The sequence below is a fragment of the Antechinus flavipes genome, chromosome 4 (genome assembly GCF_016432865.1).
Source record: "Antechinus flavipes isolate AdamAnt ecotype Samford, QLD, Australia chromosome 4, AdamAnt_v2, whole genome shotgun sequence".
NCBI lineage: Eukaryota > Metazoa > Chordata > Mammalia > Dasyuromorphia > Dasyuridae > Antechinus > Antechinus flavipes.
The window spans coordinates 2505548-2524154 of record NC_067401.1 but is presented as its reverse complement, the minus strand read 5'-3'; the positions used below and the strand labels follow the sequence as shown (position 1 = coordinate 2524154).

General features: G+C 48.7%; 1 protein-coding gene across 3 annotated transcripts in view; it reads left to right on the top strand.

Moving 5' to 3' along the window:
- The first annotated feature begins 636 nt into the window (after positions 1 to 636).
- LOC127562560 (UDP-glucuronosyltransferase 1-6-like) overlaps positions 637 to 18607 on the top strand; it is an 83230-nt gene continuing 65259 nt past the window's right edge. Inside the window, exon 1 of one of the 3 annotated variants that reach the window (XM_051998394.1) lies at positions 637 to 1519. In XM_051998394.1, the coding sequence (XP_051854354.1) occupies positions 659 to 1519 (861 nt within the window). In that variant the 5' untranslated portion in view covers positions 637 to 658. Of the gene's footprint in view, positions 1520 to 6349; positions 7229 to 15941; positions 16821 to 18607 lie in introns of those variants that run through there. The other 2 variants (XM_051998390.1, XM_051998391.1) reach the window with 2 other exon arrangements.

Genomic DNA, 18607 nt, shown 5'->3' with positions numbered 1-18607 from the left:
GCCGTCACCCTGACACCTTCTGCGCTCTGGCCGTCCCCGTGCCCGAGTGCTCTCCCTCCTCATCTCTGCCTCTTGCCTTCTCTGGCTTCCTTCAAGCCCCAGCTAACATCCCACCTCCTCCCAGAAGCCTTCTCTGGTGTCCTGCCCTCTCCCTGTGGGTCATCTCCAAATGATCTTGCTTGGACGGCATCGGTTTCTCCTCGCCAGAATGGGAGTTCCCGGAGGCCGAGCCGGCTTTTGCCTCCCTTTGTAGCAAGTCTTGGCCCAGTGCCAGGCGCTCAGCCCGGGCTCGATACCCGCTCGCTGGCTGCCGACACGCCCAGGGCAGGGCCGCTGGCATCCCGCTGCGCCCCCTCCCCACATTTCCACGTGCTTTGCCCTTTGAAAGCCCGGCGGAGCCGCCTCGAGGCGCTCGGCTGCGTGTTACCCAATGCCTGGGTCGGGGCGTTCGTGGACTGTGATCCAGCCCGGGGCTGGAACGGCTCCTCCTCGGATGATTAAAGGCCATTTGTAAGTGCGCTGATTAGCACATGCGATTCGTCAAACATTGACTAACGCCATCGCATGGCCGGGCACCCTCCCTTCCTTTGAGCAGCCTTCTCTCCACTCCCTTTCGGGGCTCCCACAGCCACAGGCTTCCTCTGGGCTCCGGGTCCTAATGGCTTGTCTCCCGCAGCCTCGCGGCCTCCTTCCCCTCTGGACCTGGCTCCTGCTGGCGGGCGGCGCGGCCGAGGCCGGCAAGCTGCTGGTGCTGCCCATGGACGGGAGCCACTGGCTCAGCATGGGCATGGTGGTGGAGAAGCTGCACCGGAGCGGGCACGAGGTGGCCATGGTCATCCCCGAGGTGAGCTGGCGGCTGGGCAGCTCGGTCCCCTACACCGTGAAGACTTACAAGCCGTCCTACACGCTGGAGGAGTACAACCAGGTGTTCCGGAGGTTCGCGGACAACCAGTGGGACGACATCCGCAAAGACTTGTTCTCGGCCATGAAGAACCCCAACACCACCGTGTTCTTTGAGTATCTTTTTTCCAACTGCAGGAGCCTTTTCCAAAACGCCGAGCTGCTGCACTTCATAAGGGAGAGTGCGTTTGACGCCATCTTCTTCGATCCTTTCGACCAGTGCGGCTTCATCCTGGCCAAGTACTTCTCCCTGCCGTCGGTGGCCTTCACGAGGGGCCTGTTCTGCCACTTCCTGGAGGAGGCCACGCAGAGCCCCAGCCCCCTGTCCTACGTCCCGCGAGGGATGTCGGGGCTCTCGGAGTCCATGACCTTCGCGGAGCGGCTGCGGAACCATTTCTACCACGTGCAGGAAGTGTCCCTGTGCCCCCTTTTCCTCCAAAGCCCCGTGAGCATTGCCAGCGACATTTTGCAAAGACCCCTGACCGTGAAGGAGCTGTACAGAGATACAGACATCTGGCTGCTGAGGACAGACTTTGTCTTCGACTACCCCAAGCCCTTGATGCCCAACATGGTGTTTGTCGGCGGCATCACCTGCCATGCGTCCAAGCCCCTGTCTGAGGTGAGTCCCCTTCCCTGGTACAAGCTGGCTGGCTTTGGGGGGAGGGGGAGGCGGAGGAGGAGGAAGAGGAGGAAGGCTTTCTAAAAGCCTTCAGCTCACAGTTGTTAGAATTTCCTCAAAAACCATCATAATCTTAGTGCTCATCAAAGTAGCTAAGATTTCAATCAACAGACATTTATTAGATGCCTACTGTGTGCAAGGCACCATGCTCAATTCTGGGGGTGCTAAAAGAGGTGAAAGTCTGCTGTGGGGGGGGGGGGGGCGCACGCTAATGAGTGTGCAAAACACTTGACAAATATTTCCTGTGTTGATCTTTGAGTCTGGGAGGGAAAGGGCGATTGTTATCCCTTCTGCAGATGAGTCTTCCTGCCTCCAGACTCAGCACCCTACCCACTGTGCAATCCAGCCGCCCCAAATTGGGCGATTAGGCAATCCTTAATGAGAGACAAAACCTGAGAACCACAAAGATCTGATTGTGCTCTGTTTCCTACGCCTGAAAACAAGATTCGACTTCTCTATCCTGGGGCTCAGGGGCATCAGGAGCTCCTTCCCCTTTCTCAGAACCAAGCTGTTACTTGGGGGAGTTGCTCGGGGCCCCAAGGGACTCGGACCCCCAAGGGACTCGGACCACTCCGCGGCCTCCGTTCCCCATAGCTGCCGGCTTCCCATTAGAATAAACCCTTCGGGAGGGCCAGCTTGTTGTTGCGGGAGCCCAGCGCTTCCAGGATGGACGCTGGGCTTCCTGAGGGCTTCACCAGCTTTCATTCATTCCCCAAAGTCACCCCCGAGCTGTCAGAGGCAAGCGTGGAGCCCCTAGTGGCCAGACACCCAAGCGGCCCACTCCACGCCCCTGCCCGTCGGATTTATCACCGCCTTTCCTTGTGATTATGGAGCTGTCTCACGAATAGGAAACGAGGATAGAGAAGGTGAAGGGAAGCAGAAGGGGCCAGCCTGGGAGCTAGAGAGTGGGTTCTGTCCCGGCTCGGCCACTGACCCGTTGAGTGACTTACCTTCCATTTTATCTTCCACTCCGTTTACATGTCTTCCACATTGGGCCAAGTCACTCTAAGTGGAGAGGAGACTGAGCCTCGTTTTCCCCATCTGGAAAAGGAGGGGGTGGGATTGGATAGATGCTGAAATCCTTTCCTGCTTGTGATCGACGATCCTCTAAACCGAGGTTCAGTATGTCCTCTGGAGGACTGGCCCATCGTGGAATTATTTTTGTCCGCGGAAGCTCAGACGAGTTCTTCAGCTCGGAGAGCTGCCCAAGGGCTTCGGTTTCCTTCTCTATAAAATAAAGGGCTCGGGCCCCGGGCAAGGAAAGAGCTGGGCTCGTCAGAGGACCTGGGGGCAAATCCCAGCTCTCTCCTTTCCTCCCCATCTCCCCTGGGCTAGTGACTTAATCTGTCTGGGATTTATGAAAAGAGAGATTTGGAGTAAAGACTAAACCTGTGGGCCTCCAACACTGGCTCTCTAGTCCTTAATTCTCCTCCGCTTACAAACATATGACGCTGTTGGATTGAATGATCTTGAAGTCCCTAGCTGGAATTTCCATCGCCGCCTCAAGCAAGTGAAACTCGTTTTTCTGTGTTGTTGGCTGAGGGGGGCAGTGCAGAAGCCAGGATTCACGCCTGCCTCCTCTCTTTCACTTGCTCATCTTGGAAGGCCTTGAGGACTCCCCCGAAGAAAACTCAGCGGCTGGCGGAGCCCCCCAAGAGCTCCCCCAGGCGCTTGATCCCTCACTATTGGGTCAGTCCAGGGCTGGGCTCTAAAGTCCCTCCCCTCTCGAGTCTCCAAGAGCTGGGAAGAAAAGACGGAGAATGACCGCTCTTGACTAAGTCTTCTTTAGTTCTTGTTAATCCCTCCCAGGCAACTTTCCCTTTCGTGAAACACTTATGGGGGAAAAAAGGGAATGGAGCCCTTTTTTGGCGTCTGTTCAGTAGAACTGAGAATGTGACCTGACTCGGGTAAGATGGCAGCATCTGTCAGGGCTTCACTGACCCCCTCAGTTCTCATGAATTGTTACAAAGTCGTAGGTAATGGGGAGCTACTGATGTTTATTGATCAGGGGAAATGACAGGCTCACTTTAAAATCACTTTAGCAGATGAGAAGAAAGTGGTTAGGGACAGTTGAGGCCGGGAGGCTAATTAGGAAATGAATACGCTTGTAGGTAAGAGGTGAGCGCCCCGCCTCCTCCTCTCGGACTCTGAGCGTCTCCAGTTTCCTTAAAAACTAAGTTCCAGCACCATTGTCTGCTTTCCCAAAGCCTTTCCTGAGCTCTCAGCCGCCAGCGCTCCCCTTCTATGAGAAAATGACCTCATGTTTGTGTATATTTTTAGAATACACGTATATGTGGACCTATTGTTGCCCAGATAGAATATAGAAGGCAGGGCTCACTTCATTCTTTTTGCTTCCAGCTTTAAACCCGCGATTCATGACTTGGGTTTACATATCTCCCACTCATTATCTGTGTGGTTTTGGACAAGTCACTTTAAGTGGAGAGAAGATGGAGCCTCGTTTTCCCCATCTGGAAAAGGAGGGGGTGGGATTGGATAGATGCTGAAATCCTTTCCTGGTTTTGGGTGATGATCCTCTAAAGCCACGTTCAGTATGTCCTCTGGAGGACTGGCCCATCGTGGAATTATTTTTGTCCGCGGAAACTCAGTTTCCCAAGCTTGGAGAGACTGTGAGCCATCCCTGACCTTTTGAAATCCTAGGTTTGAAGTATGGGTCCTGGAAGCCTCGGCAATGTTCATCCCCTTTCTGGGTCTCAGTTTCCTCGTGTGTAAAATCAGCATTTGGCCTTGATGGCCCCAGGGTTCCTTTCTTGCTTCCCAGTTTAGAGAATTCAGGCTTCCCTTGATTAACTCAACTTTGAGGGACTCAGATGCTTGGTGAGCCTCATGATGCAAACTAAAGCATGATGGAGAGGGGGGAAATGGCACCATTTTTTTCTGTGAAATTCCCAGCCCCTCCTCTTAGTCCAGGTTTGTGTGGCAGAAAGGGGTGGATGCTCAGCTCTGAGCCTTGGGTTTAAGTTCTGCCCCAACACTGAACAGCCACATCACCTCAGGGAAGGCCATTTCATCTCTCATAAGCTCGATTTCCTTTCCTGTAAAATGGGAACAGTTTTATCTAAGGCTCTGACTTGTGAGGGTTGTGGTGAAGCTCAGCAGGGATTCTAAGCTTCGAAAGATCATTAATTCATCCTGTCAACTAGTCAGTCAAGGGTCAAAGCAATGAGTTAATCTGTGGCCAGCTCGATTGGGTGAGAATCTCAGAATCAAGCTCCCAAGTGCGTTTAATGATACAGCTCGGATCAGAGGAAATGGCTTGAGAGAAAGCCTCTCTCCTGCAGTGGGGGGCCAGGTGGATGCGGGGAGCAGGGAGGAAGGCTCTGTAAAAGGGAGGGTGAGAAGTGCCCCAGAGCTGGGAGAGCTTGCGCCTGGCCCTATGAGGAGCTGCCTGTCTGGCAGAGGATGCAGAGAGGAGCGCTGGTCGTTGTACGGGAAAGCTGAAAACACAGAAAAAAGGAGATGGGGCTTGTGATGAGGGGCAGGGAGCCAGGAGGGAGCTGGATTCAAGTCCTGTCTCCATCACAGCGGGGTTGCGTGGCCCTGGGCGAGGCACTGGACTTCTCAGAGCTGGAGATGGCAAAGAAGGTACCAACCCACATTGGCAGAAGGGGTTTTCCCACCTGGGAGTGAAATCAAAGGGGAGCAGTGTCGTGAAAGAAACCAAGACAGATCCCAGCTGACAGTGTGCACAGTGTCCTTAAGCCATGGCTCCCACTTCTACAGCAAGGGCAGAGAGGGTCATTCTCTGCTTCCCTCCAGGACCAAGACAGCATCTACATAGTGCTTTAAGCTTTGTGGTCAACAATCAACAAACCCAAAGGGTACCCAGAGCCCTGCCTGTCCCACGGGGCTGAACGGTGACGCTGGAATGAAGTGATTTATGGGAGACCCAACAACGGTGGGAGATTAAGGGATCAGGGGCCAGGTGGCTCCTTCAGTCTCACTAGTCCAGGCTTGCTGACAGCTAAGCACTCAGTGCGTGGGTTCCCAGGGTTCTGTGGGCTGGTTCTCAGCCCCACCCATCATTCCCATGGCTTCGCTGCTGGCCCCAAGCAGAGCGCTGGGCTTGCACGCACTGGGCTTGCACGCACGCTGATTCTTTTGTGGCCCATTGTAGAAAATTTCCCAGTGAGTCTGAAAACAGGAAAAGTCAAGCTGCTCAAAGGTCTGTCTCTACCCAGAAAACTCAGCTATGGAAAATGACAGCTTGGAAGGCTCTGGAGGGAGAGGCTCACCTCTAACAAATGATTCCAAGGAGTAGCTATCAAATGATTTCCAATAGGAAACTACTGGCAGCCCCTTGCAGAGTGCAGAAAGGGGGAAAGACATTTTCTTCTGTTTGTCAGGCACCCAGTTTCTTGCACTGATGAATTTCTCAATTTTTTTAACCAAAACCAAATCATCTTTAAGAAAACAATATCTGGTGGCCGTCCAGCATAGTAGCCACTCCAGCCGGTTTTATATCCATCACAAAGATGTCAGACGCCTCGTATGTGGTCTTTGTCCATAAGGGGTTGCCCCAGCCAAGGCTGGGGACAGAGCCCTGTGACTCAGCATTGGAGGCACTCCCTGCGGTGGAGGCTTATCGATAGGCTCTGTGAGTGTTGAAATGCGGCACATTTGTTTCAGGCGAGGTCCATGTTTACCAATAGGACTCTGCATACCCAATCAAAAGCAAATATTAGTCTGTGCCCTTAGGCTCACTTGGAGATCAGGCTCCTCCAGAACTTTGTGGAAAGGGAAGAGAGAATTCTCTTTATTTCCAAGATGAGAGCTCCCAGTTTTCTCCCCTTGTACTGGGGAATAGGAAGCCTTTTCTGCTTCACATTCTGGGGCCTTGCTGAAAGTAAGAAACTCCTGGTTTTCCCTCAAGATGGGAGTCATTGGCTCAGCATGCGGGATGTGATTGAAGAGCTCAGTAAGAAGGGCCATGAGTCTGTGGTCCTCGTGCCAGAAGTCAATTTGCTCATCAAAGAATCAAAATTCTACAAAAGAAAACTCTACCCGGTCTCCTACTCCCAGGAGGAGCTGAATAAACGCTTCCAGACATTTAGCCACAATCTCTTTGCAGAGAGATCTGTCCTGGACAAAGCCTGGGCCGAGTACAGAAATAATCGGCTGCTTATTGACATGCTTTTCTTCAACTGTGACAGCCTGCTGAAGGATGAGGAGACCATCAGATACCTCGAAGAAAGCAAATTCGACGCCCTCTTCACCGACCCCGCCATGCCTTGTGGCTTGATCCTGGCTGAGCATTTGTCTTTACCTTCTGTGTACTTTTTTCGAGGCTTTCCCTGTGCTTTGGAGCACACGATGAGCAGGACCCCGAACCCCGTGGCTTTCATCCCCAGGTGCTACACTGCCTTTTCTCATTACATGACCTTCGGGCAGAGAGTGATCAACTTTCTGGTGAATGACTTAGAGAGCCTCCTCTTCAAGGACTTGTACACAAAGTACCTCAAGATCGCATCTGACTTCCTAAAGAGAGAGGTGAGCCTGTCGGCCCTCTATAGTCGAGGATCCATCTGGCTGCTGAGATACGATTTTGTGTTCGAGTATCCCAGGCCCATCATGCCCAACATGGCCTTCATCGGAGGGATAAACTGCAAACCGAAGAAAAGGCTGCTACAGGTTGGTGAACTTTGTTTTCTTGGGCTCTTCTGTATCTTAACCCTGCCTAGGACCCCGTCCTGGATGCCCTGGTCAGTGTTGATTGGCTGCTTCCGACATGTATTGAAATGAAAGAGTGGCTGGCACTTTTCCCTGTCACTGGATCAGCCAACTGCCTTGTTACTATTCTGGACAGAGGAGACCCTGGTCTGCTGACCCAGAGGATGAACTGACTGACTGACTGTATTCTGATAGAAAAGGGGATGTCATATCCAACTAAGGAAACAGCCAGGACATTCACCGGAGGAGTGAGGGAGAAGGAAGGAGGAAGGAAGGAATAAAGGAGAAAAGAAACAAGGAAAGAAAGGAAAGTAGGGAGGGAGGGAGGAAGGGAAGGACAGAGGAAGGGAGGAGGACAAAAGGAAAGGAGGGAAGGAAAGAAGGAAGGAAAGGAAGGAGGGAGGGAAGGAAGCAAGGAAGGAAGAGAAGGCACATCAGTTCGTGTAAGTCTCTCCAGGCCTTTCTGAAATCATTCTGCTGATCTTTCCTTACAGAACAGTAATATTTCATAACATTCTTATACCACCATTTATTCGGCCATTCTCCAACTGATGGGCAGCCACTCAGTTTCCAGTTTCTCACCGCTATGAAAGGGCCGCCACAAATATTTTTGCACATCGGCGTCCTTTTCCTCACCTCTTTGGGATACAGACCCAGTAGTAACACCGATGGATCAAAGGGGATGCACAGTTTGTTAGCTTCTTGGGCATAGTTCCACATTGCTCTCCAGAATGGTTGGATCCTTTCACAACTCCACCAACACATTTTAGCTACCTTGCAAAAGAAAACACACACACACACACACACACACACACACAAAACACACACACACACACGAGAAAAGAAGGTTAAAAAAAATGTTTCACTCTGCATTCAAAGTTTATCAAGAATAGAAAGAAATCTTCCACTTGATCTAAGTGGACATTGGTTCTTTTCAGATGAAACTACTGAGAGCTAGAGATTTTCAGTGTCTTATCCAGGGTCACAAAAGTGTGTGGACGACAGTTTTCTGAGATTTTGTCCAGTCATTATTACAACTGTTTTTATGGGGGAGGAGGATGATAAGGATGTAGGAGAAACCAACATGGAAGTACTTATCATGGCGCCACACGTGATAGGGGAGTGGAGTGGCCAGTCAGTGCCCGTTGTTCATTGATTAAATTTCACTCTGTAGAGGCACTGTCTTGGACTCTCAAGGTGATATCAGGTCAAGTTCACAAAGATCTATGAAGTGCCTATTATATGTCAGACACTGTGCAAAGAAAGCCAGAAGCCCAATCCCTGCCCTCAAGGAGCTCACAGTCTACTAGGGGGGATGCAGCATGGAAACAAATGGACGCAAATAATATACCAACAGGAGACAACAAAGAGCACCGACAGATGGAAGGCACCAGCAGAGAAGGACAAGGGGCTGGTAGAAGTGAGCATTTTAATGGAAATTTGAAGGAAGCTGGAGGAGCCAGGAGCCAGGAGCCAGAGGGGAGGAGGAGGACGAGAATCCCGGGCAGGGTGGGCAGGCAGCCTAGAAAACTGCACGGTCCCTGAGATGGATTGCCATGTGTGTGTACAATCAGGGAGGTCAGTGGGTGGAGTGGCGGAAGGAGAACGTCAGAGGCAGGGGGGACGCCAGAGGAAATTTTGGGAAACGGGGCTCCCGAGCCATTAGATCCAAAAGCATGTGGCAGGGAGTAAGATGTAGGAAGACTGGAAAGTGGGGTGGGGAGGGCTAGTGATCAAGGGCTTTGAGTGTGGTGATGCGGGGTCCTCTATCGGGGTGGTAGTGCCAGAGGGAAGGGATGTAAGATGCTTCTGAGGTAAGACTAAGAGGACTTGGTGGTCAGTTGGTAACGAGGGAGAGATGAGTAAGAGCGTGAAAAGTTGAGGATGACACCTGGATGCTTGGAGACAAAATGCTGGTAGCCTTGATAGTACAAGGAAAGTTTAGCGAGACTTTGAGGATGGGGGAGAGAATCCCTTCCATTTTGGACATTCTGAGTTTGTGTCTTTGGGATTTCCTGATGTCCTCTAGGCAGCTGAAAAAGTGGGACTAGAGGTCAAAAAGGGTGTGGATCTAAAGCTAAAAGGAACGTGGCTCCTGCACTCAAAAAATAAATGGGTCTTCGAGATGTGAAGATCCAAGAAATGCTCTCCCTGCGTGCAAGGAGCTGGCGATATTGGACCTTGCAGGGTAGTGGGGAGGGCAGTGGGAGGACGCCAGCTGAGTTCACTATGTTATTGGAAATAGGAGAGAGAAGATTGTGCTTCGATCCTCTCTAGGGTCTGTGCCACACCTTCCTGCCCGTCCTTCAGATCACTCTCTTCCTTCCCTGAGGCATCATGCAGGAGGGCGCTTTCCCAGGTCTTCCTCACTACTGCTGTTTAACTGCGAGACCTTCCTTTAGGCCTTCTCGTCCTTCAGCAGCACCAGAACAGCTTCTAGGTGATCCACTGGCAATCAGAGCTTCTTACCCAAGAGTGGCCCACCTTCTCTTCGGGGCCTCCTGTAATGGGCTGAGGCTTGAGTTGATGCACTGAGGTCCCAAGCACATGAGGCTAAATAGTAACTGGACCATACTCTATTAATATGTAAGCTTGGAGAAAGAATGGCCCCCACCCACTCTTTGTGCAAGTCCTGATGTGTTGTATAGGAAATGACGATTTTGGTGGGTGGAGGCAGGGGAGTGGAAAAGGAAGGGGAGTAGAGACTTTTGGGATTGCCATTGCGACGACCTTTCTGTTTGTTTCTCTTCTTCTTTTTGCTTTTGCTGAGGCAGTTGGGGTTAAGTGACTTGCCCATGGTCACACCACCAGGAATTGTTAAGTGTCTGAGGCTGGATTTGAACTCAGGTCCTCCTGACCTCAGGGCTGGCGCTCTACCTACTGAGCCATCTCCTCCCCTTCTCTTCTTCTTTTTGCATTTTGCTGCTTTCGACAACTTTTTCTGTTTGTTAAGTGTCTGACCTGCCTCCACCCACCAAAATCGTCATTTCCTATACAACACATCAGGACTTGCACAAAGAGTGGGTGGGGGCCATTCTTTCTCCAAGCTTACATATTAATAGAGTATGGTCCAGTTACTATTTAGCCTCATGTGCTTGGGACCTCAGTGCATCAACTCAAGCCTCAGCCCATTACAGCCTCCCTTCCTGGATGACACCTCTTGTACCACCTCTTGCCCCCTGATCCATGACCACCAAATGGTCGACAGAACCCTTTACCTTCTGTGTACTTTTTTTGAGGCTTTCCCTGTGCTTTGGAGCACATAGGGGCTCACAAGGTTGATTTGCAATTGTAGGGTGGAAAGAAGGAGGAATTTGGGGGAGTCATGTTGAGTCTAACGTGCCCATGGGAGCTCATTCACGCTTCATTTAGTTCTGATGTAGTATTTTTTGGCCATTGATTCCCTGAGAATTATAGCCAATTGTCCAGCAACTAACAACACATCCCATTTGTTTTCCAGTTCTTATATTCTAGAAGTAGAACGTGAATCTTTTTTTTTTTTTAAATAACTTTTTATTGACAGAACCCACGCCAGGGTAATTTTTTTACAGCATTATCCCTTGCACTCACTTCTGTTCCAATTTTTCCCCTCCCTTCCTCCACCCCCTCCCCCAGATGGCAAGCAGTCCTTTACATGTTAAATAGGTTACAGTATATCCTAGATACAATCTATGTGTGCAGAACTGAACAGTTCTCTTGTTGCACAGGGAGAATTGGATTCCGAAGGTATAAATAACCCGAGAAGAAAAAAAAATGCAAGCAGTTCACCCTCATTTCCCAGTAGAACATGGGGAGGCAGTGATGCATGGGAGGTGCCCCAGCAGAGAACGAACTAGTGCTGAGGCTGCTAACCCCTGGATTAGAATTGCAAATCTGGCCTTCGCTTGGTGGCCAGGACAACTGGCTCTACTTCTCTGCACCTCAGTGTTGCCATGTATAATAACACTGGTCAGCCTTGCTTCTCAGCAGCTCTGCAGCATAATATATGTGTCCCCTCAATGCCAGGTGTTTAGGTTTTCTGCTGTGCTCATGCTCAACAAGTGTTCAATTCAATTAGCATTAATTTGGTATCCACTATGTGCCAGGCACTGTGCTAGGTACTGGGGCCCCTGAGACAAAACTAAATCCCAGCCCTCATTTTATACCCTCCCACGAAATGAGGTTCTGCAATCAAGTGCTCTCTCTGTCTCTCTACCTCTGTCTCTCTCTCGTGCTCTCTGTCTCTGTCTCTGTCTCTCTCTGTCTCTGTCTCTCTCTCTCCTCTCTGTTGTTTCTCTCTCTCTCTCTCTCTCTCTCTCTCTCTCTCTCTCTCTCGCTCTCTCTCTCTCTCTCTCCTCTCTCTCTCTCTGTGTCTGTCTGTGTGTATGTGTGTTTCTGTCTCTCTCCTCTATCTCTCTCTCTCTTTCTCTCTCTCTCTCTCTTTCTCTGTCTCTCTTTCTCCTCTCTGTGTCTCTGTCTCTCTCCTCTCTGTGTCTCTGTCTCTCTCTGTCTTTCTGTCTCTTTCTCTCTCCCTTCTCTCTCTCCCTATGTCTGTCTGTCTGTCTGTCCGTGTATGTGTGTTCCAGTTTCTAGAGATTCGGCCATGGATGTGCACGTTACTCAGTGTTTCAGATCTGGAACCCAGATTTACATGTGGAAACAGAGCATCAGTAAATATTTGACAAAAGTGCAAACAAGTGGACCATGGAATCTCAAACAATGTGCCCAGTAGCAAAGTACAGATGTCCCAAAGCCTACGATGATGCAGGGACTTTGCTGCCATTTCATAATCGTGGCTTCTTTTGAAGATTCGCTCTCTCAGATAACGGAACATGGGTTGGAGCTAACCAAAGTCTTAACCTAAGGAGCACTTGGAGGGTGATGTTCTCAAAGGAGCACTTGGAGGGTGATGTTTTCAAGCATTCATTCACCCAGCAAACGCTGAGTGTGCCTCTTATTTGAAAGAAGGACCTGGTGCTGGTTGCTCTGGGAAATCCTTGAATCTGAGGCTCCTCCATTTCAGGCTGGAGGCAGCTCAGCAGGAAGCTGCTCAAAGCCCTCTCATTTCTCAGGGAATGTGGGGGGATACAGGGAGGAAATAAGCATCCATAATTCCCAGAGGCTTAGTCAGCATGTGTTACATGCGGCACCTTGCCAGTTCCCTTTCCTATTATTCCCCTTTACAATCCTCATCCCTTTTCCCTTCCCCTCCTTCCCTTCCCCCTTCTTCCCTTCCCCCCATTCCATGCTCCATCCCCTGCAGGGGATTATGTCGATTATGTTGATGCTTGGCTTCCTGCTTGAAAATGCCAGATTTTCATCCAGATTGGTCCGAAAGGTGGATCTGATTTTTAACTGATCATTTTTTCACGGGTGTGTGTTGCACCCAGCCTTGCCTGCTCACCCATTTATAAATCACTCTTCTGAGTCTCTGGAGAAACAATCCTATTTCCTTTCTGCCATCCAGTCACCCAGTGCCTCTGAGGGTGGTCCCTCCCATCACAGAACAGAATTCCAATTGAAACCCATGGGCCACTTCTTAATCAACAAGGATTATATGTCAGACTTGGGGCTGTTCCATAGGTCAGGAAGACATATACAGTGAGATCTTGGGAAAGTCACCTAAACTCTCTCAGGCCTCAGTTTTCTCATCTGTAAGAAGGGGATAATAACAGCTATCTCCCAAGATTGTTGTGAGGATAAGATGACAAAATATCTGTGAAGGACTTTTCCACTTAAAGCACGGCTAAGTGCTTGCTTACTATTACTACTTACTAATATAATTTTTCAAGGATGCTTTTTCAGCTCCCTTGAAGCTGTGAGTCTATAATTCAATGCTGTCAAAGTCACAACATTGGGCTTCTGAATGGAGATTGAGGTCTGATGAAATTGCGAACCAAGAAAAGGACAGTGATGGGAACAGAGCTTATGGAAAGGATGGGAAATACCCAATAGAGAAGACTATGGGCAAACAGCAGCTGCATCCTTCGTGCTTTTTCTCCCTTTGCTTGATATGTGCAGATGCCCTCCACCCTTACTTCAGCCTTGTGGAATCCCGACTCAAAGGCACAGGTCAATTGACATCTGTAACTCAAAGTCTCCCCAGTTGCCCCCTTTCTCTTCCTATGTACTTTGTGTGTGCTTGTCTGGACACATGTGCAATTCTCCTAGAAGAATACATGGGGATTATCTGTTTTTTGTGCTCGTGGCCCCGAGGCCCGCTGTGGTACCTCAGACGGAATAGGGGATGACCAAAAGCATTTGGTCAATACAGCAGTATTGGATCAGATTGAATGGGAAGAGGCTGGAAGATCAGCAGAGATCATGGATTTGAAATAGTCTAGACAAGAGGAGATGAAGGCAGAAATTAGGACACGGGTTCTGGATAGAAAGAAGAGAACAGATGAGAGAGTTGTTGATGGGGCAGCATTGGCAAGTGCCCCCAACTGATTAAATGTTGGGTGTGAAGGAGAGGGAAGGGTCAAAGCTAACTCCGAGAAGGTAAGCCTGAGTCATTGGCAGGTGAAGGGGAAGCCATCACCACAAGTCGAAGATTTTGGTTGAGGGGAGCTCAAGATGAGGTAGGATAAGTAGCTTCAGTGCTAATTCCAATTCCAGTTCAGTTCAGTTCTTCACACACTTGCTAAGAAACTGCTACGTATGAGGCAGAAAGGCTCAAGTCTTCCTCCAACACACTGAATTACAACTTTGGGTTTGTTTCTGACCAAGAAGGCAGAAATGCTTGTGTGAGGAGACACGAAGGGAAAGACTCTTGAGTCATGTCATGTAATCTCATCATCCCTTCATAATCTATCAAGTAAGCAAGCAATAAATCGATATTAAGCACCTTCTCTGTTCCAGGTATGGTGTGCAGCACTGGGAATAAAAAAAAAAAGAAGGGACAGTCCCTGCCTTTAAGGACCTTAAATAAGGTGTAAGAATAGGGAAGCAACAGTCAAGCAAATAAACACAAAACAAGCTCTGAATAAGATAAATAGAAGATAATTAGAGAATGTGTCCACTAAAATTAAGAGAGATCAGTGAAGGTTTTCAGTAATACTTGGAACTTAAAGGAAACCAGGGAGGCTAGTAGGTAGAACAGAGGAGGAAGAGCATCCCAGACAAGGAAAACGTCCCTTGAGAAGATGTCTGGAACTGAGAAATGGAGGGCTTCGTTTTAAGAACAGCCAGGAGACTCGTGTCACTGATGGGGAGAACTGTGCAAGAAGGCTGGAAAGGAGGGGGGGGGGAGTTGGATTATAAAGGACTTTGAATGCCAAGCAGACCATTTTGTATTTGGTCCTAGAGGCAATAGAAAGCCACTGAAGTTTGTTGAGTGAGGAGTAGGGGTGAGATTATTGGTCCTATACATTAGGAAAATCCCTTTGGTGGCTGAATGGAGGATGGACTGAAGAGAGGAGAGATTTGCAGCAGGGACCCCCCCCCCATAAACTATGGCAATATTCCAAGAATGAGGTGATGAGGGCCTGCTCTAGAATGGGGGCAGGGTCAGAGGAGAAAAGGGGGTATAATGGAGAGATGCCACAGAGGTGAGATGAACAGGTCTTGTCAGTACCTTGGACAAGGAGAGGAGTCAGAAAGGGATCCAGGATGGCCCGGAGGTTGCATGAGGTCCTAGGAGGATGGAGTTGCCATCTACAGTATTGGAGAAAATAGAAAAAGGGAGAAGTTTAGAAGTAAAGATAAGTTTTGGACAAATGGAGTTCAATGTGTCTACTAGACTCTCAGCTCATGATGTGTTGGAGATGAGAGAGAGGGGGGCAGGAAGACGTGTTTGAGAATCATCCATGGGACGGTAATTAAATCCATGGGAGCTGATGAGATCAGGGATGATCTGACGTACTCTGTAGACTTTTGGAGAGCAAACTACAAAGGAAGGACCTTACTATTTTTGGAGCTGAACATAGATGACTCAATAGGCTTTGGGGGGATCTTTCAAGAACAAAATTCAGATAGCCAAAGAGGAAGCTAGAGAGGAAGGAGGAGGAGGAGGAAAACTACAGAAAATGGGAGAGAGAAATCTAAAGAGGGGACGCCAGTGTGCCGTGCAGCCGAAAAGTCAAGTCAGACGGGAACAGGAACCACATCATGAGAGAACAAAAATGAAGCTATGTGGGCCACTCATAGGAAAAATGGGGCAGATCCGGTTGGAGGAAAAAGTTAGCCAAACTCCTGGCCAAATCCTTTCCCTTCCCTTGGACACAGTTTTCTCTTCTGTAAAATGGAGGATTGGATTTGCCAATTCGGGGAGGGGAAGGGAAGGGAAGGAAAAAAACTAGAACACAGTTTTGTAAGGTGAATGTAAAAAATTATCCATATATACACATATATACTTAAAATAAAAGCTGTAACTATTTTTAATGGAGACTTGGATGAAGTGATTTCTAAATCTCCCTCCATCTTGAAATCTTGGAGGCTGTGATTCTGCCATACAAATAAGTTTTGTTTGTTATATTTTGGGCCAGAGGAAGACAGATTGGTGAAGAGGGATAGAGAGATATTGGCATGTCTTTAATGATTAATCTAAGAAAGTCAATCATATATGGGAAGAAGCAAAAGTTCAATGTCTTTTCTAATTTTGGTCTCAGTTTATTGCTTCCATGCCCATATAGATAAAGCCCGCGCCTGTTAAAACAGGCAGCAGAATCTGCAGACCTTGCTCTTTCTCAGGGATCCTAGATTTGCCCAGATGGCCAGAGGGCTGCGACCGTGGCCCTGGGCTCTGGTGAGGCTGGCTCTCTGTGCCGCCTGCCTGGGCTTTGTCCAAGGAGGGAAGCTGCTGGTGTTCCCCACGGATGGCAGCCACTGGCTCAGCATGCGGGAAGCGGTTCAGGAGCTCGGTCTGAGAGGCCACGAAATGACTGTGGTGGCCCCGGAGTTCTCCCTGCAGATCAGAGAAGGACGGCACTACACTCTGAAGACCTTTCCAGTCACACTCGACAAGGAATATTATCAAGATTTAATGGTATCTAATTTACAATTGGCGTTTGACCCGCAACCTTTTCTGAAGAGATTTTTTGACATATCTGTACTCTTTAAGAAAATGATGGATGTCAACCATAACTTTTGTAGAGACTTAATCTCCAACAAGGAACTGATGAAATCCCTGGAAGAGACCCACTATGATGCCGTTTTAACGGACCCAGTGATTCCCTGTGGAGCCATTCTGGCACAGTATCTGTCCATTCCAGCTGTTTATTTCATGCGAGGAGTTCCCTGTGGCTTAGACACTGAAAGCAATCAGTGTCCTGACCCAGCTTCCTATATCCCCAGATTTGCCACAGAAAACCCGGACCGGATGACGTTCCTCCAGCGGGTAAAGAACGTTCTATACCCTTTGCCCCAGAGTGTAGTGTGCTACTTCTACAAGCAACCCTTTGAAAGCCTGGCTTCAGAACTCCTTCAGAGAGACCTGAGTATGGCGGATATCCTAAGCCATGGGTCTGTGTGGCTCATCAGAACAGACTTTGTGATGGATTATCCCAAACCGGTCATGCCCAAAATGATCTTCATTGGGGGCATCAACTGTGCCAATAACAAGCAGCTCTCCCAGGTTGGTATGACACATTAGCCAGCGTTTCAGGTGACACTTAGTGGGCTCATTGGAGCATCTGTTTCTAAGAGAAAATCTGGTTCCATTTTTAAATAGGACCCAAACGTTCAGCAATGCAGCAGGTGCTGAGAAGAAGATCGCCCTCTAAGCTTCATGAGGTTTTCTGAATGAGGCAGAACTCTAGGGCTGGAATCAGGGGGAGGGGTTGATCTGAGTCATTTTGGTACCAACGCTTTTTGTCCCGATTTCTTTATGTTCTCACTGCTCTTTCAGGGCCTTAGGAATCAGGAGATCTGATTGTGCCATTGACTAACTGTGTGGCCATGGCTAGAGGGTTCTCGCTTCTTTGCAGCTTAGTTTTCTCTTTAGTGAAATGAAGGAGATGGAATACACAGACCTGGGCTTCTTAAATGAGTCTTTGGGGCTTTGGTCATAGGTCGAAGGGATTTCAGAGACCATAATTTTACAAATGATGAGAGGCAACCTGGCTTGGTGGGTAGAACACTGGACTTTGAGTCATGAATTAAATTCAAACATTTGCTCACATAGAGATAACCACACACTGGACTTTGGTATTCTCATCTGTAAAATGAGCCTGACCTCGGGCAGCCCAGTGGCGCAGTGGGTAGAGCACCAGCCCTGAAGTCAGGAAGACTTGAGTTCAAATCTGGCCTCAGACACTTAACACTTCCTAGCTGTGTGACCCTGGGCAAGTCATTTAACCCCCATTTGTCTCAGCAAAATAAATAAAGATGAGCCTGAACTCGGTGATTTCTAAGGTCTCTGCAGTTTCTTATAAAACTGAGGACAGCTACATGCCAGACCTGGAGTCAGGAAGACTCATTTTATTAGCTGGGTGACCCTAGAAATGCTACTTCACTCTCTTTGCCTCAGTTTCTCCATCTGTAAAATGAGTTCAAGAAAGAAATGGCAAACTACTCCAGTTTCATTGCCAAGAAAACTCTAAATGAGCTCACAGAGTTGAACGTGACTAAAAATCGTTGAACAATAACAACAAAATAAAATTCAAGTTCATGTAATTCAAGTGACTTGCTACAGGTCATGGAACTAGGAAGCCTTAGAGGCAGGTGCTACATCATGAATATACCCATGTATATATGTGTGTATACATACATAGACACACGTACATATTTTGTTGTTTCTCCAGTTACATGTTAAAAGAAATCTTTAATATTTTTAAATTTGAGTTCTAGATTCTATCCATTCCCCCCCCTCTCTCTCCCCTCCCTGAGACAGTAAGCAATCAGATCGAGGTTTTACATGTGCAACCATGTAAAACACTTCCCTTTTAGCCATTTTGTACAAGAAGCCTCCTCCCACCCTTTCCCTCTCACCAGTGTTCTCCTTCTGATCCCTGCTTCTCCCAATTCCTCCCTTTTATCAATTCCCTCCATTCTTCCCATCCCTTTTTACTTCCTTATAGGATCAAATAGATTCCTGTATCCACCTGGTTATTCCCTCTTTGAGCCGGTTCTGATGAGAGTAAGATTTAAGTGCTGCCTACCACTTCTTCCTCTTCCCCGCCATCGTGATAACTGGTTCTTGCCTCAGTTTGATCACAGTTCCATTGCCTAGAGTTATAAGGTAAAAGCAGAGAAACTGGAATGCATGGAGGTACAGGGAGAACTATCCCCCTCCTTTCCTGATTCCTTCTGTGAGTGAACTGGGATCTTTATCCTTCAGATGTAACAGTAGAGAAGGCACAGGAATTTCCCTTCAAAGCACAACTGAAAGGGAGGGATGTGCTGGATGGATTCAATACTCCC